The following is a 24,885-nucleotide window of genomic DNA, read 5'->3' on the forward strand; positions in this document are numbered from 1 at the left end:
TCTCCGGGGCGCTTGCTTCGGTCTCCGCGCAGCGTCCAGCGACCCCTGTCGGGGGTTCCCGGCAGCCTCGCCGCCGCCCCCTGCCCTGCCCGCGCGGGAGGAAAAGGGGCTGCGCCCGGGAGCGCCGAGCCCAGGCTCCTCCCGGTGGCGCGTCCGCGCCTCGGGGTGGGGGTGTGGTGGGGAAGAGGGAGGGGGCGAGGCCAGGGGAGGGTGCGAAGGAGGCGCCTGCCTCCAACCTGCGGGCGGGAGGTGGGTGGCTGCGGGGCAATTGAAAAAGAGCCGGCGAGGAGTTCCCCGAAACTTGTTGGAACTCCGGGCTCGCGCGGAGGCCAAGAGCTGAGCGGCGGCTGCTGCCCGGACGATGGGAGCGCGAGCGGGACGGTGACAACCTCTCCCCGATCGGGCTGCGAGGGCGCCGGGCAGAGGCCAGGACGCTAGCTGCCAGCGGCGGGACTCAGCGACGACTTCCCTGGGCGACAGGAGCAGCCCCGAGAGCCAGGGCGAGCGCCGGTTCCAGGTGGCCGGGACCGCCCGCAGCGTCCGCGCCGCGCTCTCTGCAGGCGACGGGAGACACCCCAGCGCAGCGCGAGCACCTCAGCCCGGCCGTTCGCTCTCCCCCTCGAGGGACAAACTTTTCCCAAACCCAATCCGAGCCCTTGGACCAAACTCGCCTGCGCCGAGAGCCGTCCGCGTAGAGCGCTCCGTCTCCGGCGAGATGTCCGAGCGCAAAGAAGGCAGAGGCAAAGGGAAGGGCAAGAAGAAGGAGCGAGGCTCCGGCAAGAAGCCCGAGTCCGCGGCGGGCAGCCAGAGCCCAGGTGGGTGCGCAGCGCGGCCCGGGCCCCGCAATCCTTCTCTAACTCCTCCTCCTCCTCGGATGCGGTGGCCTCTCCCTCCCCTCTACCTCACCCGTTCGCTTCGCCCTGTGCTCTGAGCGCCCGTGGAGTCGCGCGGTGCTTCCCCTCCTCCGGGCCGCCGCTCACCTGGGCGCCGAGTCCTACCGGGCGCCAACGCCCAGAGCGCAGGGCAAGGGACAGCGGTCCCAGCCGCACCCTCCCAGGGTTCCGGGAGCTCTGCGCTCCCTGGCACGGCCCCTCCCCAGCGCCTTAGCGGGGGAGCCCAGCCCGGGAGTGGGACCTGGGGTATAGGAGTCGAGGCTGCGTGCGCGCGTGCCCCGCGCCAGAAGCGCTTTGCACGGGGGCCGTGTGCCCTCTAGCGGGAAACGCTGGAACGGGCCTCCTGGAGGGAGAGCCGTCCCCTCGGTGTGCCTGGCAGCGCAGAAGTGGGTGGTCGAGCAAGGGGCCGCGTGGGAAATTAGCTTCGGCGTTTTGGGGCAGAGGGCAAGCGATGTAGAGTGCGCGCCGGTTCGTCTTGATTCAGTCCTGCGCTATGGAGACTCAGAGCAGCGCAGGGATTCCTAAAGGTCAGCGAAGCAGATGAAATCTAGTCCAGTGCCAGGAATCAGCTCTGCGCCAAACAAGTTCTACAAACTTTTGGCTTAACAGTTCTATTTTTCAAGACCTCTGTGATAAATACGGTTCATTTACTTTCCCAAGAGATGTCAGAAAGCAACCATTTATCTGAATTTTTGAACCCAATTGTTTGCTGGTTATCTATATAATAAAATGGCAATTGAAGCTTTGTAGAAACAAATCTTGTATTTCATCATCAGAACACGAGCATGAATGAAAGCTTTACCTTAGATGTCCCTAGGAAGCGCTGATGCTTTAGACATTACCTTGGACAAAAGAGGCATGTCGAATAAATACTTGTTTATGAGTGATTGGTAGCTGATAAAAGAGGGGAGGAAGGAGATGGGGGAGAATTTATTTTTTGCCTCTGCAATTCCCAATTATTAATTGATCTGGATGCCTTAAGTCGCTTTGAGCATGCTCCCAACGCACATTTCATGAAGTACTTCTGAAGAATTAATTCAATAGTACTTGATAATACTGTGGCTACGGTAATGCCGTAGAAGTATTTGTCCCTTGCTGGAAGAAAACTACATTTGCTTGGTCCTCTTACTGGTATCACTGATAGCATTTCAGAACCTGGGTTATTGGCAGAAACCTTCAGCAGAGTTTTGAGCAAACAGAAATTGAACAGAGAGTAATTGTTTCACCACTGGCCATTCTTGTGCTTGCTTCTTTAATAAGATACTGCTGATCGTATTCACTTAATTACTGGTCATTGCTCCTCATGAGGGTGTATTGAATTTTTGCTTATTTTTACCCTATGTTTTGGGGAGAGGCCATAGCATTTTATTCAACAAGATATGAAATTGGGGAGCTGGATTAGTTACTTCCCTGCGTGACTTTGTGTACTGTCCTTTCTAAGGTCATCGTACAAAATTACAGAGATTTCAGACCTAGCTCAAATCGTTGTAAAGAGTTATTTTGGGGGCGCTTATCACTGTTTGTGGTTGTGTTCTTCTCCTGCCTCCCTGCTCATTGCCTTCAGAAGTTTCTGTGGTCCTCTGTAGACAGTCTAATGAATTAAGGAGGGGCCAGTGGTCTGAAGTAGCACCCTTTACAAGTAATAGGTATGCATTTTGTCAAGGGCTCCTAGCAGCAGCACCATAACACAGGAACTTGACAAGTTCAGTGGGGGAGGGATTTAGGAGGCAGGCATTTCTGTGCCCACCAGATCTTATCTACTAGGTAGGCAGCTGTCTTGTGATTAGCTATGCTCTCTCTTGACACAGAGCACCAGAGCTTCCTTGGTGGCTCTAATCTGCTTTCCAGAGGCACAGCAGTGATTCCCTCTAAACCAGCTAAGTCAGTATCTTTAAGTGACATTTGCTTAACTGTCTTCCCTGAAAAATTGGAGTGACTTTGGCTGTAGGTTAGTTTTTAGTATATTTGTCTGTTTTCCACCAGATTATAATCTTTTTTGGGGAGGGACTTTTTACCCCCTTCAAAGCATCTTGTGCTTTTTAAACCAGATAAGAATATGTATTCTTTATTTGATTCAAAAAGAATGGTCAACAACTTGAAACCAGCTTTATATAGAAGCACATGGCATTACAAACAATGCTTCAGAATCAATGTTTCTTTCCTTCCTTGTCATTTTCCTTATAATGGTAAGTGCCAGTGTAGTTTTCCTTGTCTTAGGAGAATTCATACCCGATGACCATAATGGTTTGTGAGAAAAACCCACACTCTAGGTTTCAGGCATCCTCAAAGGAACGACCTCTAGATGCCATAACTCTAGTATTCACACTTGCCACGCTAGCCCAAATTAGGACTTATGAGGACAAGTGTCTCTTGTATTGCTCCCATCTTAGTGTCTGTCAGTTCCACGTTTCACCCGCTTCTTAAAACAGCCGCTGCAACTGTCTGTCCTTGATGATATGTGTGTAATAGCCAAGCCTCTCTTTGGCTGTTTTAACATTGCCTCATAACAGTCAGGGGAGACATAATGGGGTGGGATCTCAGCCACTCAGCCCCGCTGTGTGCTATATTGTACACATAGGCATAAACACATCTGTTGGAGGGAAATTTTCAGGGGAAAAAGGCTTCTTTAACTTTCATATGGCATGAGTGACTGATATGCGATACATACATGGCTATTTCAGAGCATCCGCATTTTTGTACAATTAACTAAATGTTGAATTGCACACTATTGGGGCTGCAGATGTTCAGCAGAATTACCTATTCCATAATAATAGCTCTAATAGGTCCCAAGCCCTTGGAGTCATTGATTCCTTTGGTCAGAATAAGCAAACTAAGAATGGTCTTGGGTACTGTATCGCTGATTCGTGTACCAAGGGCCCTGTAACAGCCTGGGCCTCCTTGATGCTGGACCTCCCATATCCAGTCTCTTCATACTGATTCAGCTCAACAGACCTTTTCTCTTGAAGCCTGAATTACAAAATCAGAGCTTTTTTTTTTTTTTTTTTTTTTTTGACGTAGTCTCACTCCGTCACTAGGCTGGAGTGGAGTAGTGCGATCTCGGCTCACTGTAACCTCCGCCTCCCGGGTTCAAGTGATTCCCCTGCCTCAGACTCTTGAATAGCTGGGACTACAGGTGTGCGCCACCATGCCTGGCTAGTTTTTGTATTTTTAGTAGAGACAGGGTTTCACCCTGTTGGCTAGGATGGTGTCGATCTCCTGACCTCGTGATCTACCCGCCTTGGCCTCCCAAAGTGCTGGAATTACAGGCATGAGCCACTGTGCTTGGCCGTTTTTTTCTTTGTTTTTTTGTTTTTTTAAATTTTTGGCCAATTGGTATTTGACTCTAAGCTTCCTTTATGATTCTCTATTTGTTGATATGTTCTTACTCTGCACCTCTGCACGGAATTCTATCTTTTTTATTTTCTCCTCTTAAATAACCTGGAAAAAATTCGCTATCATGCCTAGCCGGATTCTAGAACTATCCTGTCTCCCTTCACTCCTGGTAGGAGGGGCATTTGTGAGTATAGGTGCATTGAGAAACCTAGTATCCCAAATGGGTAGAAGCAGGCTGTGAGTTTCCTCAATGACATCACCCACCTGTTTCCCTCACTAAGTGGCTCTGCAGGCCGAAGTGCTTGTAAACATTCTTGGGTATAAAGTGCCGTGACCCTAACAGGGCAGCCTGTGTTTACAGAACAAGAGGAATGTCCAGTGATCTGTTTCAAGCTGGTTACTTGTAACCACCTAGCCTATGTAATTATTAAAAACATTAAAGATTATTCACAGAATGAAATAGGACTTATTTTGCAGAATTAAAATAGCAAGAAGAGTGGAAGAAAGTTGTATACTCAAACATGAATACTTCTCATACCCATGAAATGGTCAGATAACACTAATGAAAAAGGAGAAAAAAATATATATATAAAACCAAAAAATATTAGACAAACATGTGAACACTGAATACCTACTACATGCCAGGCACTGTGCTGGACACTTTTATGTTTATAATTGAGGGAACTGCTGTTTATTGAATTCTTACCATGTTCCTGGCAGTAAAACAGATGTATATTGTGTATTTTGTCATCTGTCGTTTCGAAAATAAGAAAATTCCTCGCTATTAGGCAGCAAGATGCCAGATGGCCTAGTCTTTAGCTCTTCAGCCAGATTGCCTGGGTTTAAATCCTAATTAGACTGTTCTTAAATATGTAGTCATGGGAAGGTTACTTAATCTTTCTGTGCCTAAATTCCCTTTTCTGTAATATGGGGATAATAATAGTATTATTATTATCATGAGGGTTTCATGAAGCTTAAAGGAAATAATCCATGAAAAGCACTCTGAACATCAACCAACGTGTAATAAGTGCCCAGTAATATTAGATGTCTTTATAAAACTACTTAAGAAGTGAATTATCTGTGTCTTTGCAAAGATATTTGATATACTTTCCAAAATTTACCTTTTATGGTAAAAAATATCCCAAGCTGACCTCAGATTACACTGGGTATAAATATTAATATGTACTACCTGTAAAACTAGAGAAAAGTGGATAAGAGTGTCAAATTCCATAACTGCATATATATATATTATGAAAACAGTACTGAACTCAATCTAAATATTGAAAGTAGAGTGAGGTGCAACATAATTTTATCTCTGGCAGAAAAATGTTGAGGTTTCAAGCTATGAGAAGATTTTGAAACATGACTTTTCTGGCAACACTTAAGAGTTGATGCTTAAACCCCACTTTATTGTATAGAATACATAATCTTCTCTTTTGGGACTCATATAAATTGCAGCAATTGAAAAACAAAAGTGTTCACCAACCTTCCCCTCACTCTCTTTTTTTCAAGCATAACAGTATATTGCCAGCAATGTTCATAGAATTGAGTGCAGGTGTTTCTAAATATAAACAAAATAAGGAATATATTAAATCCACATTTCTAACTTTTTATTTCCTCCTCAGCCTTTCTAGAATGGCTATAGTGTTTAAAGTTCTGAAAGTGTGATAGATTCTTACCAAATCAACATTCTGTTAGCATTCTCAAAGTAACAAGTTAAATTCGATTTGAACAGTACTGATAGTTTATCATGTTCTGTTGTGATAGATGAAAACAAACCAAATGCCAGTATTTTGAGTGAGTAATTTTATTTGCTCAGAGACGCAAATGAATGAACTTCTGGTAGTTTAGTTAACCCTGGAGCTCCCCCTCTTGACAAATAGAAAAAACAAAAAATTAAATCAGATGGTATTAGCTTGAAAACGGATTTATTTTACCCAGATAAAAACTATGCCATTAAGGTACATAAAATGAAATTTTCTTAAAGGAACGAATGTTTTGGATTCCTCCTAATTTTGTGCACGTCTGCACTTGTGTACGTCCTTGCATATGTTTTAATAGATTTAAAAAAAAGCGAGCTACCAAAATACCAATAGATGTCAGTGTTTGTCGCTTTAGAAAAAGTGAGGTGTTAGGAAAAAAGAAAAAATGGACAACTTAATTTATATTTAGTTTTAGTAAGCATAAAGCTGGCTACTTTTCAACAATTCACTCATAATTCACTGTATATAACCCTGTTTACAAAAGTACATTTTATTAAGGAAAATATTCCATGCTCTCATCTCTTTCTTCTAAATATTTTTTTAAAGCCTCTGCAGTAGATTCCCAGAAGAATTCAGAATGTAGGCAGAAAATATGTTAATTTTTTAAATTCGGAAATAAAATTATTTGAGAATGTCATTAACACATTCGATTTCTTTTGCATTTTTAAACTAGAAATCCTATATGCACTTTCTTATGTTGCCCTGATTATGACTGATGAAGTGCATTTTTCAGTCCAAGTCGAGTGAGCTCTGTGGAGTTCTGCCTCTGCACAGGGCAGAGATGATCACAATTGTCTTCATTCTTCCTGTGCCCGGTGTCACCTTTTTCTGGCCTCCAGAGGGTGCTCCAGGAGCATCACACTGCTATTCCCCAAAGACTGACTTCTTTTCTCTCTCTCTCACTCTTTTTTTTTTTTTTTTTTTTAATTACTGCAGTATTCTGGGCAATCTACTGGAAGAATAGAATCCCAATTCCATACATGTTCGCTGCCTCAACTGGAGTTTGTTTTCCAGCTGGACCACATAGCCCTAATTCATTAAGAATTCTAAATTAGAATATTCTAAAACATCATTCTGATGATGTTGATGCAGTGGTCAGCTTGCAAGGGGACATCTGTCAGATTAATTCCCTCTAGGACTTTCCCCCAAGGGAATCAAGCATCTTTAAATACCTTCCAATCACCCCTTACAACAGCTCCCTCCCACTGAAGTGCACATGGTACCCACAAAGAGATTTAGTGCTATTTAAGAGTTTCACTCTGGCATTGGAAAGCTATATGTGAAAGCATCAAAATTGGACAACAGATCTTTACTAACACATTTCTTTTCATCTATTCCTATCACTTTGTTTCCTTAACCCAGGGCAACACATGTTTAGGAGCCCCACTTTGATTGAGTGCACATTTTTGAACACAGGTTTGAGTGACTAATTCTTGTGGATCACGGGCTGATATTTTAATATGGTCACATAGCCCTTGTATTTATGGTTTACCTGCTTATGTTAATTCCACCCTATACTTGTTATCTTTGACATACTGAGTTACTCTCAGTATATTACTCCCCTTCCCTTTTTAAAGTGTAATACTCTTCCCATTGTTTCTTGCTCCAAGAAATATATCATTGATGGGAATAGCCTTTGCTCTGCCACAGTGCCCCAAACCTTTCATTCCACAGCTTCAATAGGCAGGCCTTCGCTGGGCAGCTGTAGCTTTAGTTTCAGTGGTATGAGAGTCACGGAATGTTTTATTAGATTGAACCATATGAAATTGTCAATTTTGTAGGTCATACCTGGCTGAATATTGTCCATGTCATATAGTTTAATATTTGGACTTTGAAAAAGTAATTTGACTTTACTTATTCTTTACATATTCTTTAAAATAATGACAACTTTGAAAAAATTATATAGTTTTTGATAATAATTAAGTAGGATTGAAGTAATACATAAAAGAAATCTGAGCTAGTGATAACTGAAGCAGTAACATGTTTTGCAACCAATAAATCAGCTCAAATGACGTCCATATTAAATGAATTTAGCATAAAATTAGAATGACAGAGCAACTAGCATTTTCCCTTGGCGAGAAAAGTAGTAAGTTTCTACCATAAAATATGACTCATTTTTATTTGACCTATTAGCAAATAGTTACTGCACCTTATCTTAACCACCATTATTTCTACAGAGAGATTACAGAGCAATGAGTAGGAAATATGGAAGACTGCTGAATAATTCGGGCTTTAGTTATGGAGTAATATAAAAAAAGAAAAAGAAAATCTTTTACTCACTTTCACAGTACTATATCAATGCAAGCTTTTTAGTAGTTTTAATGTGTGACTTTTATCATCAAGTGAAAATGCATCTCATTATTAGATGGCCTATTTTATAAATAAAGTTCAAATTTCAATATAGCCAGTTTTTAAAACTGTATATAACTCCTCCCTTTGTTACATATAATCTCCCAATTTTAGAGACTTACATTACATATTTAGAGCACAGTCTCTTTAGCTATCCCACAGGGAATCTAAAACCAGCCCTTACAAGGAGATGTCAGAATTCCAGTTTGCAATGATATTTTTTCAGAACAAATAATAGTAAATTAATTAACACAATTTTTCATTTGTGTGTCAACTAGGCATTGGTTTTTGTTTTTTGCTTTTTGTTTTTGAGACTGAGTCTTGCTCTGTTACCCAGGCTGAAGTGCAGTGGCGTGATCTCGGCTCACTGCAAGCTCCCCTTCCTGGGTTCATTCCATTCTCCTGCCTCAGCCTCCCAAGTAGCTAGGACTGCAGGCACCCCCCACCATGCCCGGCTAATTTTTTTGTATTTTCAGTAGAGACGGGGTTTCACCGTGTTAGCCAGGATGGTCTCGATCTCCTGACCTCGTGATCTGCCTGCCTTGGCCTCCTAAAGTGCTGGGGTTACAGGCGTGAGTCACCATACCCAGCAAGTAGGCATTATTTTTGTGTGTATGTATCAAACCTGTTTTTATATGTTTTGGTACTTTATCTCCTTTCTGCCAACAGGGTGAAATGGAAGTACAGTATTGGGATTATGTACAACATTTTATTGTTTAAAATTATAGTATTCCTTTTCCATTCTGTAGTTTCAATTGTTTAAAAATGGGGGTGGGGGGCCGATCTGTCTTGAAGCCCATGAGATGGTAGATCTTTAGAAACAGTTATAATAGCAGTCATATTGAAACTTATTGTCATCTATTTCTGGGAAAAATATTGAAGGCTGGTGTATTGTCCCCAGAAGGATTAGATAAAGTACACCGAATAGATTATGATTATAATTTGTTTTAGTGAGGTCACCTTGCTGTACAGTTGGAACCTTCCCGGGGGATTGCTCATGCATTATCCATTTTGGGAAAGAGTAGTACTTACAGACATTATGGAAATGAGCGGGTGGGTTTGTCAGGAGGAAACCAATAATTTAAATACTGAGTTGAATGGAAAATGAAATACATGATTTTCCATATATTAAATTAAATAGAAATGAGAGACTTATGTCTTGAGGGTTTTTCTTCTCTTTTTTTCAAACATGTTGGTGATATTGTGTGTTCCCAAGTACCCTCGGCCTGACAGGAAGGAGAAATGTCAATAGAAACAGTTACTTATTATATTTTGATATATAGAAAGGAACAGTGGAGTTTTGAATGTTGTGCATATTATTTATGCCCCATCCCAAAGGACTGTGATCCACTTAAAAAAGGCAGAAAAGACAAAGACCACTATCATTCTCGAAGAATCAACAGAAGCTAAGGGAGAGCATAGAGTCTAGTCCCTGTGGCCTCTACAGAGTCATCACCCTCTCAGACTGAGTCCACACAAAGCCTCCTTGACTGAAAGAGCCTCTACACTGGACTGTGCATGGCGCGAGGAAATGTGATTACTTGCAATATGCTACTGAGTACAGAATAAATATTATGCATTTAGTTTTCACTAAACTTAAAAAGCCTAGTGAAAACCCCACTTCTACATGTGATGAATGTGGTTATGCTGTGTCAGGTGAAGACGTGTTTCAGTGCCTCCCTTTACTTTCCATTAAGGTATGCTGATTTCCTTCTCCCTTATGAAATAAAGGAAGGACACAATCGTCCTGCTGCTCTGCCCTGAGTGCACCAGTATGGGAATAAAACTCTATAACCAGAGGGTGGTGGCAACCATCTAACAGGGACCTGCATTTAGACACGTGTGTTTGGGAGAGCTGCAAAGTGGCTGTGCTTCTGATATCACAGGAGTCTGTGAAAGAGGCAACCAAAGAAGACCTGAGGCTCTTCTTGTCATTTTAGATATGTGATTTCATGAAGTTACTCTTGACCTTAATGTGGATGCCCATTTGGGATTTGTGTCTGCATTTCATCCACAGCTGCGTGGTATAGTTGCTGAGTAATCCTATTGCTCTTGAGCAATGTAAATTACAGCTGTGGCTGAGTGTGTGGTTCATGCCTGTAATCTCAACACTTTGGGAAACCAAGGTGGGAGATCTCTTGAACTCAGGGATTCAAAACCAGCCTGGGCAACACAGGAGTCCTCATCTCTACTAAAAATCGAAAAAATTAGCCGGGCATGGTGGCATGTTCCTGTGGTCCCAGCTATTAAGGAGGGTGAGACAGGAGGATCGCTTGAGCCCAGGAGGTTGAGGCTGTGGTGAGGGATTATCGTCACACCACTGCACTCCAGTGTAGGTAACAGTGTAAGACTTGTCTCAGGGAAAAAAAAAAAAAAAAGTTACAGCCATATCAAAAGAACAATTTATTGACCACCCAAATTGTCTTGGAATTCTCACATTAATTTACAGGGAGAAATAACCCTTTGGAAAATTCACAATGTTTTGGTAGTACTAATATGTCATCTCACTCTAAAATGTAAAAAAAAAAAAAAAAAAAAAAAAAAATCACTACTCAGATCTTATGAGAATCTAGTTTTTGATTATGAATACAGCAATTCTTTGTTGAAAACTCCCTTGACAAATTAAGCCAATGATGGACATTCTAATAATTGTTGTATTTTATGGTACATTTGTAACTAAAAGCTACTTCTTTGATTAATGACTGATAGTTTCATGGAAGAAGTCATTCTTTTCCTGGTCACTCTGGAAAATAAGAAATGAGAAATGATTGCATGTGGTATATATATGCATGGTTCTAAGTACTAAATTTGCAGATTGCCTGAAAATGTTCTTATATACTTTTTATGGATACAGGTTTTCTTTTTAATTAGCTTCAGAAAGTATCAATACATTTAAATTGACTAGAGCTACCTTTTTAAATGGTCAGACAGGTTTTCCTTTTAAAGGATTACTTTTGTGATTACTAGCCGCCTGAAATAGTATTTCAAGACCATGCACGGTGCCTCATACTTGTAATCCCAGCCCTTTGGGGGGCTGAGGAGGGAGGATCACTTGAGCCCTTGGAGGTTGCAGTGAGCTGGAATCGTGACACCGTACTCCAGCCTGGGTGACAGAGTGAGACCCTGTCTCAAAATAAAATAAAATAAGATATAAATGAAATAGTATTTTCAAGACTTGGTATAAATGCATAGCTGTTAAGCTGTAAGGACATCATTAAATGTTCATAAATGAATTGGTAACTTCTACATTTTATCACCTTATTTTCTATAATACAGAAAATATACTTTAAATATTTTATTTATCCAAGTCCTTTTTTGTTTTTGCTTTTTTTTTTTTTTTTTTACAAAAAAAAAAACTCTAAAATTTAATTTTTTTTTTATGTTTTTTTTTTTGTTTTATTGTAGTTTAATTAAAAAAAAAAAAAAAACCATTGTCCTCAGCCAGAAGAATTTTTGGTTGAGTGATCATAAATGGAGAGTTTAGCATTTCACATCTCTAGAATGTAAAAGCCACAAAGTCGTATCTGTCTTTTATGTTGTCATATCATCAGGGGCTATCACGGTGCTGAGAACATAGTCTTTGTTCTTAAGAATTTATTCAGTAACTGACCGAATGAGGAAGTATGGCTAGTTTGCTTAAAACATTGAATTGTAGGAGTTGATGGGTAGCAGTTTAGTTATTATGCTACTATCAGTTAATAAGAAAGTATGAGTGCAGTTCACCAGTATCAGTGATACATGGATTTGTTCCTAAATTGTTATTTTTGTGGTTGAAATTTGCAATGTTTATTTTGAAGCTCTCAGTAAGTCATAATCAGTGCTTAATTATTCAGACTAATGAATCGCAGTTAGAGGTTTGCTCAGTCCACGATTCTTGCTACCATTAAAATATTTTGTTACATTTTCTTTTGAGTACATAGAAACAACTAATAAATGGATTAAGATGCTACAGTTTAAGAAGTTAATCTTTGTAAATTACTTTGGCCATTGCCTGGAACCTAATGTTTGCTATGTTAAGAGTTTGTTATATAAATAAACAACCACTGTTCCTGGTAGGTAATGAAAGTAATCTTAAACAATATTAGTAGTGCCTAAAAAGTAAGGTCTTAAATATAACTACAGTAGTCCTGAGAAAAATCATAGAGTGTTAGAACTGAAAAGGTTGTCTTAGAGGTCATCTGCTCGAATCTCATCTTTTTAAATGAGGAAAACCACAAGGTACAAACATCAAGAGCATCAATCCTAGCACTAGAACCTGGATCTCCAGATTTCAGGGTAAGGATTTTAATTATTCTCATGCTATACTTTCAGTCTCAAGATGGCACTGTATATGAATTCAGCTTCACTTGTATAGTGCTTTGGGTGTTATTATGCTTCCAGATAAGAGAGATGTATTTCTATGCCATTGAGGAACAGCTTAGGGTACCTATGATTCATAGGAATTTGAAGGCTGTAAATCAACTGAATCTTTATATCTTTTTCTTCCTTGTTGCAGTATCTTGTACCCAAGTAGCTTCAATAATTTTGACTGACAAGATGACCATAAAGTAAGTAGTCCTAATGTCATAACATGGAAGAGGAAGGTAATGGGGGTGTGTGTGTGAATGTGAATTAGTATAGTATAGTAATGAGCTACCTCAGTGCTCTTAAACTTTTTTAGCACCAATGCCTTTATACAGGAGACCCTGAAAACAAGCAAGGGATCTTTGTGGGCTCTCTATAAATGGTGTGCATGCAAAAAAGGGTCCTCAGTGCTTATCCCTTGACAGCTGCTCTGAGACCATTGAGTCACTCACTTGCATCTGTGAGCCACTGACCAGTCACTGATTGCAGTGACAGTTTATCACTAACAACCTGAATTATCTTTGACCCAGAGACCCAGGGGTCAAAGGCCTCCTAGTCCATTATTAAATTTCCAGGGCAGTAGTTCAGTTTGCATTAGGGGATTTATTTGTATTTATTTATTTAGGGTTTTTGGGGGGGCGGGGGGTGGAGGAGCTTGGGGGAATGAGACCTGCAGTTATTTTCCCCACATTTCTAAGATTATTTAGTTCTTTATTTGTAGGATTTGGCATCCTAAAAGAAAGGAAGACCCAAGTATCGTGGTTCTGATCCGGGCCTCACATGGCTGTCCGAAAGATTTCTAGGACCCATTTATGGGAAGAATGCCACTCTGTAGATTGTAGCAGGGAGGAGCTTTGCCCTCAGGAAGACATAGATCCTTTGAGGGTGGTAGAGACTCTTAAAGTCTGCGGATTCATATCCAGCTGGCCCCATTAACAAGAGAATTAAAGAGTGGCTAGAAAGGGACTTAAGAGTTCACTGGAGCCCATCCAAAAAGCTGGGGGTACAGACAACTGCTGATTCCCAACCAGTCATGGATTTTATTTTATTTTATTTTGAGACAGGTCTCATTCGGTCGCCCAGGCTGGAGTGCAATAGTGCGATCATAGCTTACTGTACCCTGGGACTCCTGGGCTCTAGTGATCCTCCCACCTTAACCTCCCAAGTAGCTGGGACTACAGGCATATACCACCATGCTCAGTTAATTTTTTTTCATTTTGTAGAGATGGGGTCTTGCTATGCTGCCCAAGCTTGTCTAGAACTCCTGGGCTCCAGCAATCCTTCCACCTTGGCCTCCCAAAGTACTGGGATTATAGGGCATGAGCCACTCTGCCTGACTCGCCAGTGATGGATTGAAAGTCGTTTCTGGGTTGTAACCAGGAAGCATGCCTGGGCCAGACTGAGAGGGCCGAAGGATGACAGCCTGGTTTCAGTGTGTGAATGTGCATGTATGTACCTGTGTATGAGTATGTGAGTAAGTGTGTGAGCCTGTAAAAGTATATCATGAGTGGTTGTCTCTTAGGAGGAGAGGGAATCAGGAACCTTGGTGAAATAACACCATGTACTGGCATGGAAAGGCACTGTTCTGGGCAGCAGTCAAGAAGACTGAGGAGGACTAAATGTATATGATTTGGGCAATCATTTAAAGCATCTTGGATTTATTTCCTTGTCTGATAATTAACAAGGTTGATGTACACGAGGTATAACAATTTTAGGGGTAGAAGAAAACTATGATTCAAATCGGCATTTGATTAGATCAATGGTCTCTGATTTGGTGTGATGTCTTCCTGGTACGTTTTCACTTAGACCAAGCTTGTTTAACCCATGGCCCATGGGCCTCATGCATCCTAGGACAGCTTTGAATGTGGCCCAACATAAATTCATACTTTCTTAAAACATTATGAGCTTTTTTGTGATTTTTCTTTCAGTTCATCAACTGTCATTAGTGTTAGTGTATATTATATGTGGCCCAAGACAATTCTTCTTCTTCCAGTGTGGTCCAGGAAAGCCAAAAGATTGGACATCCCTCACTTAAGAGTCTTTCGTAGTGAATATGTTTTTAGAAAGCCTAAGGTATCTGAGGAATAATAGTCACATAAGGTCTAGGCAAATAGCATATTGGTTTTATGTAGGAAACAGTTTATCTTCTATAGAATAACTTTTGATGGGTTTGAAATTGTAGTGTTAATTTATCTTGGTGAACATCTAGAAGATTTGTTTAGGTATGTGAATTGTTTAGTGAAAATATAGAACATGGTAAGTATATTTGTGAATTACTAGTGCAGAAGCCTTTTATGAAATTCTCAATAGAAACTGCATACTGGTTATGAATGGTGATCTCTCAGATACCTTTCACTTAGTCGTTTCTCATGAGTATGTGATACAGTTGAAGTTATGGGATTTAACCTCTGCTGAGCAGCAGAAAGATATGAAGCAGTGAAAAATACAGGCTAAACAGAGCCTTTGAGAATCATTTTTTTTCTCAGTGGTTTATGTTCTTCACATTCAGTTTTGATTCTTCGCCATACTTAACCTTCTATAGCTGATACTTCCGTTTTGGATATAGGCTCTGTTTCGTTTCCAGAAGTATCTCTTTCCCTAAACTCATCAAGTACTTTTTCAACCCTGTTGATCATCTTAACAGAAGGATCATAATATTAAGTTGATTTATGACACCATATCATGTTTTTTATTTGTAGTAACTCTGAATTGTCATCAAGATATTCATTGAAAGGATACCTCTTAAACTTTCTATTACTAAGATCCCCAAATGTATCTCTTCTCCTCTCGATAAAATGAGTGTTGTCTTAGACAAGCAGCAGACTGCTTTTTAAGTGAAGTGGATTATGCTGCTGTGATCGTCCTTGTGAATGTGTATGATAAATCATTTTGATGGCCTTTTAAAATCAGAGTCACTGAGTCCCACACAGAGAAACAGAGAATGCTGTCTGTCATTATTATAATATTAATTAAGCATTGACTGATAGGATATAAAGTATAAATCAAAAATCTTAGGGGAAATAGATGAAAGAAAAGCTTTGTTTCTCAAAAACGTAATCTAAAAGAAGAAATATTGAGCAAGCATTGGATACTTCATGAATGGCCTAAAAATACGTTTAAGTCTATCACCTGAAGGTTCATTTATTTCCAGGAAAGAATCAATCCCACTTTTTCGCTTTTTTTTCTCTTTCCCTGTGGCTCAACTCCAGGAAGGTGTTTTAATTGATTAGTGGGAAGATTTTAACACAGACAAAACTTATAAGCCAAGCACCATTATTTCTAGTACAGTGGCTTCACCACATTATAGGGTAATAAAGTTAAAAGCTGCCGACTGTTTCAGAATTATTTTCAGAAATTTACATCCTCTTTATTCCCATTACCTTGAGAAAGAGTTCAGAGAAAGGGCTTAGTCAGCATGCAATTATGGTATTAGATAAAGCATACAGTTTGGTCTAAAACCAAGATACAGCTAGTCTCATCAGGGTGCTTTAATCAATCAGGAGCTGTTAAGAAGTTAGGAATGTCAGTCTAACTTAATTCCTTTGAAGGTGATCAGCCTTTCTTCTCTGGAGGCTTTGAAGATTTTGTCCTATGGCTGGGTGTGGTGACTCACGCTTATAATCCCAGCACTTTGGGAGGCCGAGGCAGGAGGATTGCTTGAGCTCAGGAGTTTGAGACCAGCCTGGGCAACATGGGAAAACACTGTCTTCCCCTCCCCACTACCAAAAAAAAAAAAAAAAAATTAGCAGGGTATGGTGGTAGACACCTGTAGTCTCAGCTACTTGGGAGGCTGAGGTGGGAGGACTGCTTGAGCCCGGGAGTTTGAGGGTACAGTGAGCAATGATCATGTCACTGCACTGTAGCCAGGGTGACAGAGAAAGACCCAGTCTCAAAAAAAAAAAAAAAAAAAAATTGTTCTCCAGCAAATCTTTTTGTAGTTATGGCATTTAAACCTGCCCACCATTCCCATTCCCCCTTCAGTTTCACTCTCATGCATTCCTTTTCCTTCATCCCACGCAGGATCATTGGGCTTGTCAAACATACAAACTGGCTTTCAGGAAAATTCTCATCCATATCTCTTCAAAAATCTCCTGTATCCTATTATCTTCCCTCTTTTTGGAATTTTTTTTTCTATAATTTAAAGATAGAGTCTTGCTGTTTTCTAGGCTGCTCTCAAACTCCTGACCTCAAGCGATTCTTCTACTTTGGCCTCCCAGTGTTGGGATTATAGGTGTGAACCATTATGCCCGGTCTAGAACTTTAACTAAGAGTATGTTGGACCTTCTTTCTCTGATCACCGGTTCTTTTTACCTCCGTCACGTTTCCCATCATTTTGTTTCACTCTCCCGCTGTGTTTCTTTTGACTTATCTTCCACTTCACTCATTGCCTGTTTGGCTATGTGCAGTCTGCTGCCAAAACCACCCATGAAATTTTTCGTTTCAAGGACTGTTTTTCCCCCCATTCCTAGCAGTTTTATTTGGTGCCTTTTCAAATCTTCTGTGTTGTATTTTATATTTTCATGGTCCCTGTAGATATTTTTCAGGTTGTTATTTGTTTCTTTTAGCAGAGCAAGCCTTGCTGTTTCATAATTTGTGTGTGCTAATTTCAGTTTGTGTTGGTTCTCACTCTCTATGTCTTGGTTCCTTCTGTGCTTCATGGTTGGTCTCTGACCCTGTGTGGGCCATTGCTCTGTAAAAATTATCTGTGTCATTCCTCACGGCATGGGATAGAAGCACGTTCCTGCCGAGAAGATAAGTGTTACTGCTGGGTACTTGGAAACTTACTGAGTTCATGGCTTGAGGTTCTGTGGCCTATCAGCCTGTGCACGCCTAGGCATGTAGAAACCTGTCTGTAGACTCAGCTTTTCCCTCTGGCTGAACTCAGGATCAAGACAATGTGTCTGGCCAGGCACAGTGGCTCATGCCTGTAATCCCATCACTTTGGGAGGCCAAAGAGGCGGGTGGATCACCTGAGGTCAGGAGTTCATGACCAGCCTGACCAACATGGCGAAACCCATCTCTACTAAAAGTACAAAAATCAGCGGGGCCTGGTGGTGGGCGCCTGTAATCCCAGCTACTTGGGAGCCTGAGGCAAGCGAATTGCTTGAACCCGGGAAGTGGAGGTTGCAGTGAGCCAAGATCATACCACATCACTCCAGCCTGGGCGACAGAACATCTCAAAAAAAAAGCATGTCTTTAGTTCTCTGGGGTTAAATGGGTATGTTTAGATTTGGTGTAGCTTTTTGGGGGTTCTTTACTCCTTTTGGGGTCCCAGCTTAATGTGAAGAGGGTCTACTCTAAGACTCCCCACTTTAGGAAGATCCTGGAGCCTCTATCCCTTTCTTCAGCATGAGCAAATGCCATCTTCAAAAAGTAGTTCGCTTGTCCAGCTATTTTGCATCTATCTCTAAGGTTTGAGATTTGCCTTAGAATTTGTCCAAAAAATGATCTTTGTTGTCAAATTCTTTTAAGGTGATGTTTATTATATTTCATTCAGCACTTTTAATTGTTTCCAGCCAGAAGGTTATTGTGAGAAACTTACCTTCCAGGAGTGGAAGAGGAATCATTAGTCATTAAGGAGCTAAAAATGTTAGGGAAATATTAATGCTTCAGAAAAGATTTGTTGATCTGAAGAGTTCTTAAGTTAGGGATTTTCAGAAAGTAGCATTTTGTTTTGTTTTGTTTGATACATAGTCTTGCTCTGTTGCCGAGGCAGGAATGCAGTGGCGTGATCTCAGCTCACTGCAACTCCGCAAGCGATTCTGTTGTCTCAGCCCCCTGAGTAGCCGGGATTATAAGCATGCACCACCACACCCGGCTAATTTTTGTATTTTCTGTAGAGACGGGGTTTCTCCATGTTGGCCAGCCTGGTCTTGAACTCCTGGCCTCAAGTGATCTGCCCGCCTCGGCCTCTCAAAGTGCTGGGATTACAGTCATGAGCCACTCTGCCTGGCCAGTAGCATTCTGTGGATGAATTGACTCTGGTTTTGTTAGCCTTCAGAATCTAAGCAAGTTTATATCTGGTCAATTTTGAGAAAGAAGATCTCTAAGAAATGCCTCAAGTGGGGAAGGGATGGACTTTATAAACCAAAATATCAATGGGTTAATCCTAAAAATCTCAATGAAATGGGGCAAAATATGGCTAAGAAAAATTTGACAAGATGTAAATCTCACTGAATGCAATTGCTGTGGTTGCTACCAAGTTTACAAGAGAAGAAACCAGGTTTTGCCAGTGCATCAAAAATTAGATTAAAAAAAGAAATTTCTCTGGCCTAGTCTGATGCGTAGCCTTCAAGAGAAAAATGGTGTGCGGTTAGATGACTTGACCAAAGTCCCACAGCCAGGGCAGGGAGAGGGTCGCAGCCTGGTGGTCCATTACCTGGTGCCACTGGATCTATGCAGATGGGTTTGGAACTTCACTTTCTGCCTTGTCTGGGACGTAAAAACTTCGGGTGCCCCTCACTTCTTTTTTATATAAACTGTTGTGTTTTATTGCCCTGGCACTCTTAAGTTGCTGTTTCACCCTAGCAGTGCCTGCTTCAGGCCATCGCCAATGAAAGTGCCTTTGAAATGTCTGAAGGCATGTGCATTGCCTAGACAAATAGTTGGCAGAAGAGGTCAACATAGGCGTCTTGCTTTGGAGTGTCAATTGAAGAAATTGTTTTTCCACTTGAATTGGCAGTGTGTGCTCTTACTGCTGTTCGAGTTCTGGGCAGAGAAGTAGATGTGATAATTATGAAGGGAGAAGGGGGAAGAACAGCTGCAGAATGCAGGGAAGTGACTGGACTCCAGTAATCATATTTGGCAGGTCAAGGGTGAGATTTAGCCTGATGGGATTTGGACCATTCCCTGGGTTAGAAAGTAGTGTTAAAATCAACTCCAGGTGTTTCCGTTATTCTTAAGGCCTAAGTATTATTAAAGCAGAAAATAATATGTTTTAGGATATGAATGGGAGGGGATTGGTCATTTGCTGCTTGGGAATCACTTGTTTGCAATAGAGCCCATTCTCTCCTGACAGTTGCTCCTACATGTCTAAAATACATCATAAATCCCCAAATGCTTGTTTCAATAATGAAGTTTCCTCCAAATGAGCTGTTATCACTTTGTCTTCAAGAGAATACTAACTCATTGAATCTCTTTGAGCTTTTTATGCTTTACACTGTGGGCTTTGGAGTTTGCTTTGGTTTATCCACCAGTTCTTTTAAGTTAAATTTAGATAAATTAAAATCATCAGGCTTATTTTTAAAAACTCAAGTATTACCAAAGGATGGATGATAGAGATACGCTTTGGGAATATATCCAAGTACTTCAAATGATAGAACACCAGGAGACATTTAGTAAGAGATTCTTCTGCTGGGTGAAATCAACATCAACATCACCTGTAAACTCGTTGGTAGTGCAAATCCCCTGGCCTCGCCCCAGAGCTCCTGGAATGAAGCTGTCCGGGATAGGGCCTGGCAACCTGTGTTTTAATAAGCTGTTTGTGGGATTCTGATGTTCCCCAAAGTTTTAGGATCATGCCTGCAGAGAATCCTGCCCACTATGAAAGTTTGCATGCCTGAGTGAGTCAAAAGAGATCTTTGAAAATAGTATCTAGGTTTGACAGACTTGCTGTGATTGTATAGTTTTAGCAAATGTGTCAAAACAAATTTTTACTTACAGGCAGTATCTTGTTAGTACAGAGAAATAAAAAATCAAAGATGATCAGTAAATACAAAAGTAATTCATCCAACAGCCATGTGAAGATGAAAATCCTTGAAATGGAAAAAAAAAAAGTTTTTCAGTCTACCCTATGGAAGTAGTAAGTTACATTGAAAGGCCGAGATTAGCCAAGATCATTTTTTGTCGTTTTGTTTTTTGTTTTTTGAGACAGTCTCTTGCTCTTCCACTCAGGCTGGAATGCAATGGTATGATCTTGACTCACTGCAACCTCTGCCTCCCAAATTCAAGTGATTCTCCTGCCTCAGCCTCCCAAGTGGCTGAGATTACAGACATGTACTAAAAATACAAAAATTAGCTAGGCATGGTGGTGTGTGCCTGAAATCCCAGCTACTCAGGAGGCTGAGGCAGGAGAATTGGTTCAACCCAGGAGGCAGAGGTTGCAGTGAGCTGAGATTGTGCCACTACATTCCAGCCTGGGCAACAGAGCAAGACTCCATCTCAAAAAAAAAAAAAAAAAGAAGATAACTATCAGAAAAAGAATTACCTAGAATTGTTGAGAGGGCTTGTTTTTAGAAAAGAAAACTAGAGCTGAAAATGATGGGAAAAGTACCATATTGGCCAGGCTGGTCTCGAACTCCTGACCTCAGGTGATCCACCCACCTTGGCCTCCCAAAGTGCTGGGATAAGAGGCGTGAGCCACTGCTCTTTGCCTCTGATATTTATCTTTATATTTTCTATATAACATGCATGTTCTGCTGTTTCTTTAAAAAAAAAAAAAACTTTTAGGTCTTATAGGAAGCTTGTACATTCATTTATTCAACGCATAATTATTAAGTACCTGATACATTCCGTACATTGCACTAGGTACTGGAAATAAACAGAGAATAGAACAGACATGATTCTTATCCATGAAGAGCTTATATTCTAAAGATGTAGGAAGTACTTCTAAATAAAACTCTTACTTATATATAAAAACTCCAGAAAAGAAAGGGCCTGCTTTTAATTTTTTTTTTTTTTTTTTGGGTTGTCCACTCCTTGAACTTCATCCAGTTCGTCAGAAAAAATTTAAATGATATTTCTAAATAAGTGGTTTGCTTCACTCTATCATTAAGCTAATTGTTCAGATGAATAAATCTCAATCAGAACATTTTCAAATGTATGTAAATACATACATTCAATGTATTTCCCAGTTTCAGAAAGTCCTAATTTCCCAGTTTCAGAAAGTCCTAATTTCCCAGTTTCAGAAAGTCCTTGTTATCAACCCTTATTTTGAAAGAACCCTTCGTTTATGATAAAGTGTCACATACTTTATTTTGTATTGATACAAATTATTGATGATTGTGGATATTTTAGGTAATACTAAGATAATTATGTTAATATGAATTATGACTATAGGGTATTGGTAACAGGAGTGTAGATGAATGATATGAATTTGCATTGAGTTTGTCATGCCCAGAAAGTTAATCTGAACCAAATTTCTAAAAAGTGCCTTCCTTATTCCATATTATGTATGAAAGAAGAGTAGAGTTTATATGTGAATATATGGGCAACATGTATATAGATGTCCGCATGAACTGTGCCTGGTTAGGTCCTAGAAAAGCCTGTGGTAGGAAAGGTGGGTTAAGAGGATCGAAGTTAGGAGTGAACTTGTTATAGTCTTCATAAATATTTTTATAGCCAATAATATAAAACAATAAAGACAGTGCTCCAAATTAAAGATACTGCAATGACATGACATCTACATTTGAAACTAGTAATAATGTATGCCAGGCCCTATTATTAATTTCTGCTTAGCATTCCTTACTCACTAGAAATGTTTTAGGATCTTAGTTCCTTTGCAGCTTGGGATGCTTGTAAATTCACTTGCTCTTTTATAAATAATGTGCATACAAGGAGATTTTCAACAGCACTTTCTTACCAAAGGTCTGGGCCTATAGTCAAATAGTCAATGCCATCGTGGTTTTACAGCACCTGTGAGGAGGTGTTGACATTCAGGTTTTAGCTTCAGGATTTTGACTTGTGTCTTCTTCCTGCTTGGGTCCTGTCTCTTCCCACCTCCCCGGCTCAGGCTTCATGTGCGAATTTTAGATTCTTTTGCCTTTGTATCAGCCAGCAGAAGCTAGTTTTTTTTTTTTTTTTTTTTTTTTTTTTTTTTTCAAGGCCTAGGTTTCCTTGTACTCACATCTTTCTTGAAGCTTTATTTGCAAACACCTCTATTCTTCTTGCCATTACTTTTGCTTCTTGTCGATTTCCAAACTCTGGTTTCATCTTTTTCTTGTTACTACCAATAGGAGTAAATTGAGTGACTTGCAATTAAGGTACAACAGAAGCAGAATTTTCAAAGTTACTCAAAAGAAATAAGTAGGAAAATGTCCATGGTAAGACAACTTAGTGAATAATTACGTACAGGCAGTGACCATATATGCTCATTTTAAATTACAAATATACACACATGGCCATACAAATTGTCAGAGTCTGAACTGGAACTCAGTCCCTAAACTGATTCCAAACCCCATGTAATTTTTATACACAGTTTATTACTAGCTTTTTGTCCTTTTATGTTCACTTTTATGTCCTATCTTCTCTATATTTCTAAGTTGCCCACATTTTAAAATGTGCCTGTCTTCTGACTTTTTACCGCAAGTGTTTTTTTCTCACCCACTTTTATTATTCTCATTTCCTGTTTTCAAAGAAACAATTGCAACACATTTTAGAAATGCTTACGACATAAGTGGCACACTCCTGAAGTCTTTCCAAAATCTATTTTCTTCAACATCTTAATTTTTTAAATTTACGTACTTAGCTTCTTTCTGCTAATTCCCTCAGAAAATCTCAGCACAATTTTATAAGCAATGTGAATGATCTTAGAGCCCTCATAGGAATAAATTGCACAGGATGTCATCTATACATCATAAGCAAGGTACAGGATTAATTTTCTAAGATATCATTTAAAACTTCTTCTACTATTGTTACTGTACACATTTGATGTATTAAGCCAAAGCTTTATTCCTCCAAGAATAATAATCCTCTGTCACAGTTCTAATCCCAGGATAGTGTCGTCTTAACTGCAATGTACTATCCTAACTTTCGGTTACATCTTATTTCAGCTATCTTTGTTATACAGTAGCTGAAAATCATTGATAGTTATAAAGACCAAAATGCCATAACCTCTCAGATTTAAACAGGATAGAAGATTTTATAAATTACTAATCCAGCAACAGAAGCATTTTCCTCTGTTGGGTAGATGCAATTATTCAGATTCCAAGTGGGTGAGACATTCCATAATTATGTCTCTAATTTTACATTCTACAGGCCTCATTTCCTCTCTGTGATAACTGTCCTTACCCAGGGGGTTTCTACAAAGTCACAGTTTAGGTGAATCTGTCATCTCATTTTTTCTAAGTAGGAAATCATCATCAAATAAAATTACACATACCACATAAATATATATCAAATAATATATTAATCTACACATTTGTAACATTTATTTTCTGACCTGAGGTTAGTTTCTCCACCATTTTTCCTAATCTATATATCCTATCCCCACTTGCAAACAATGTTTTGCCTGAACTGGGTAATGGCAACATTTACCATAAGTATATCTCAGCTTCCTCTCCTTATCTGAATGGGGTTCTAGTTCCCTTAGCATTCTCAGATAACATTTTGAATATTCCACTCTATATATCCAGTTTGTTCTTAGACCTCAAAATGCAGACCCTGCATGGATTATTCCCATTCTGCTATCTAGCTTTATGAAACCTGCCAATTCTTATTGCTAGATGAAATTCTACAGATGTTCCATGATGACTTATTGATGCCCGGCAACAGGGATCTGCAAACATTTCTGTAGAGACCCAACTCTGCAGTTGTAGCACAAAAGTAGCCATAGACAATTTATGAGCAAATGAATGCAACTGTGCTCTGATAAAACTTTATTTACAAAAACAGATGGTGGGCAGGAATTGGCTTGTGAGCCATATTATGCTGACCTTTGCTCTATAATATTCCTTGAAGAGATACTATTATCCCAATATCCTAACATAAAATATATATCCTTACCATTTGTTGTAGCAATATTCAATTTTTCTTTACCTGGCATTGTTTATGTTCTATATGCAGTTCTATGTTCCAGCCAGTTCTATCTTTTCACTAGGAATCTGAGTTAGGATTTCTTAGAACTATATATTTGGGTAAGTTTATCAAAGGCATTTTAAAGACCTCAGGAGCAAAATACTGTAACATCTCAAATTTAAACAGAATAGAAGATTTTATAAATTACTAACCTGGTTTGGTAGATGCAATTACTCAGATTCCAAGTGGGTGAGACATTCTATAATTATGTCTCTAATTTTACATTCTTCACGCCTCATTCCCTCTCTCATTTCATCAGGTCTTCAAAAGGCCTTTAATAAACTTACCCAAATGTATAATTCTAAGAAATCTCACATTCAGTGGTTGATCAGATCACTGTGTGGTATAGCTTGTATATTTGTCCCCACCCAAATCTCATGTTGTATTGTAATCTCTAGTATTGGGGATGG

The 24,885-nt window shown here is 40.0% G+C and overlaps 1 protein-coding gene across 6 annotated transcripts in view; it reads left to right on the top strand.

Annotated features, from left to right (window-relative positions):
* The first annotated feature begins 253 nt into the window (after nucleotides 1–253).
* Nucleotides 254–24,885, top strand: part of NRG1 (neuregulin 1) — a 219,668-nt gene continuing 195,036 nt past the window's right edge. For 5 of the 6 annotated variants that reach the window (XM_003902625.5, XM_003902624.5, XM_009212850.4 and 2 more), the window contains exon 1: nucleotides 583–815. In XM_003902625.5, the coding sequence (XP_003902674.1) occupies nucleotides 716–815 (100 nt within the window). In that variant the 5' untranslated portion in view covers nucleotides 583–715. Of the gene's footprint in view, nucleotides 816–24,885 lie in introns of all 6 variants that reach the window. The other variant, XM_003902626.5, reaches the window with a different exon arrangement.

The sequence above is a fragment of the Papio anubis genome, chromosome 8, assembly GCF_008728515.1.
Source record: "Papio anubis isolate 15944 chromosome 8, Panubis1.0, whole genome shotgun sequence".
Classification (NCBI taxonomy): Eukaryota; Metazoa; Chordata; class Mammalia; order Primates; family Cercopithecidae; genus Papio; species Papio anubis.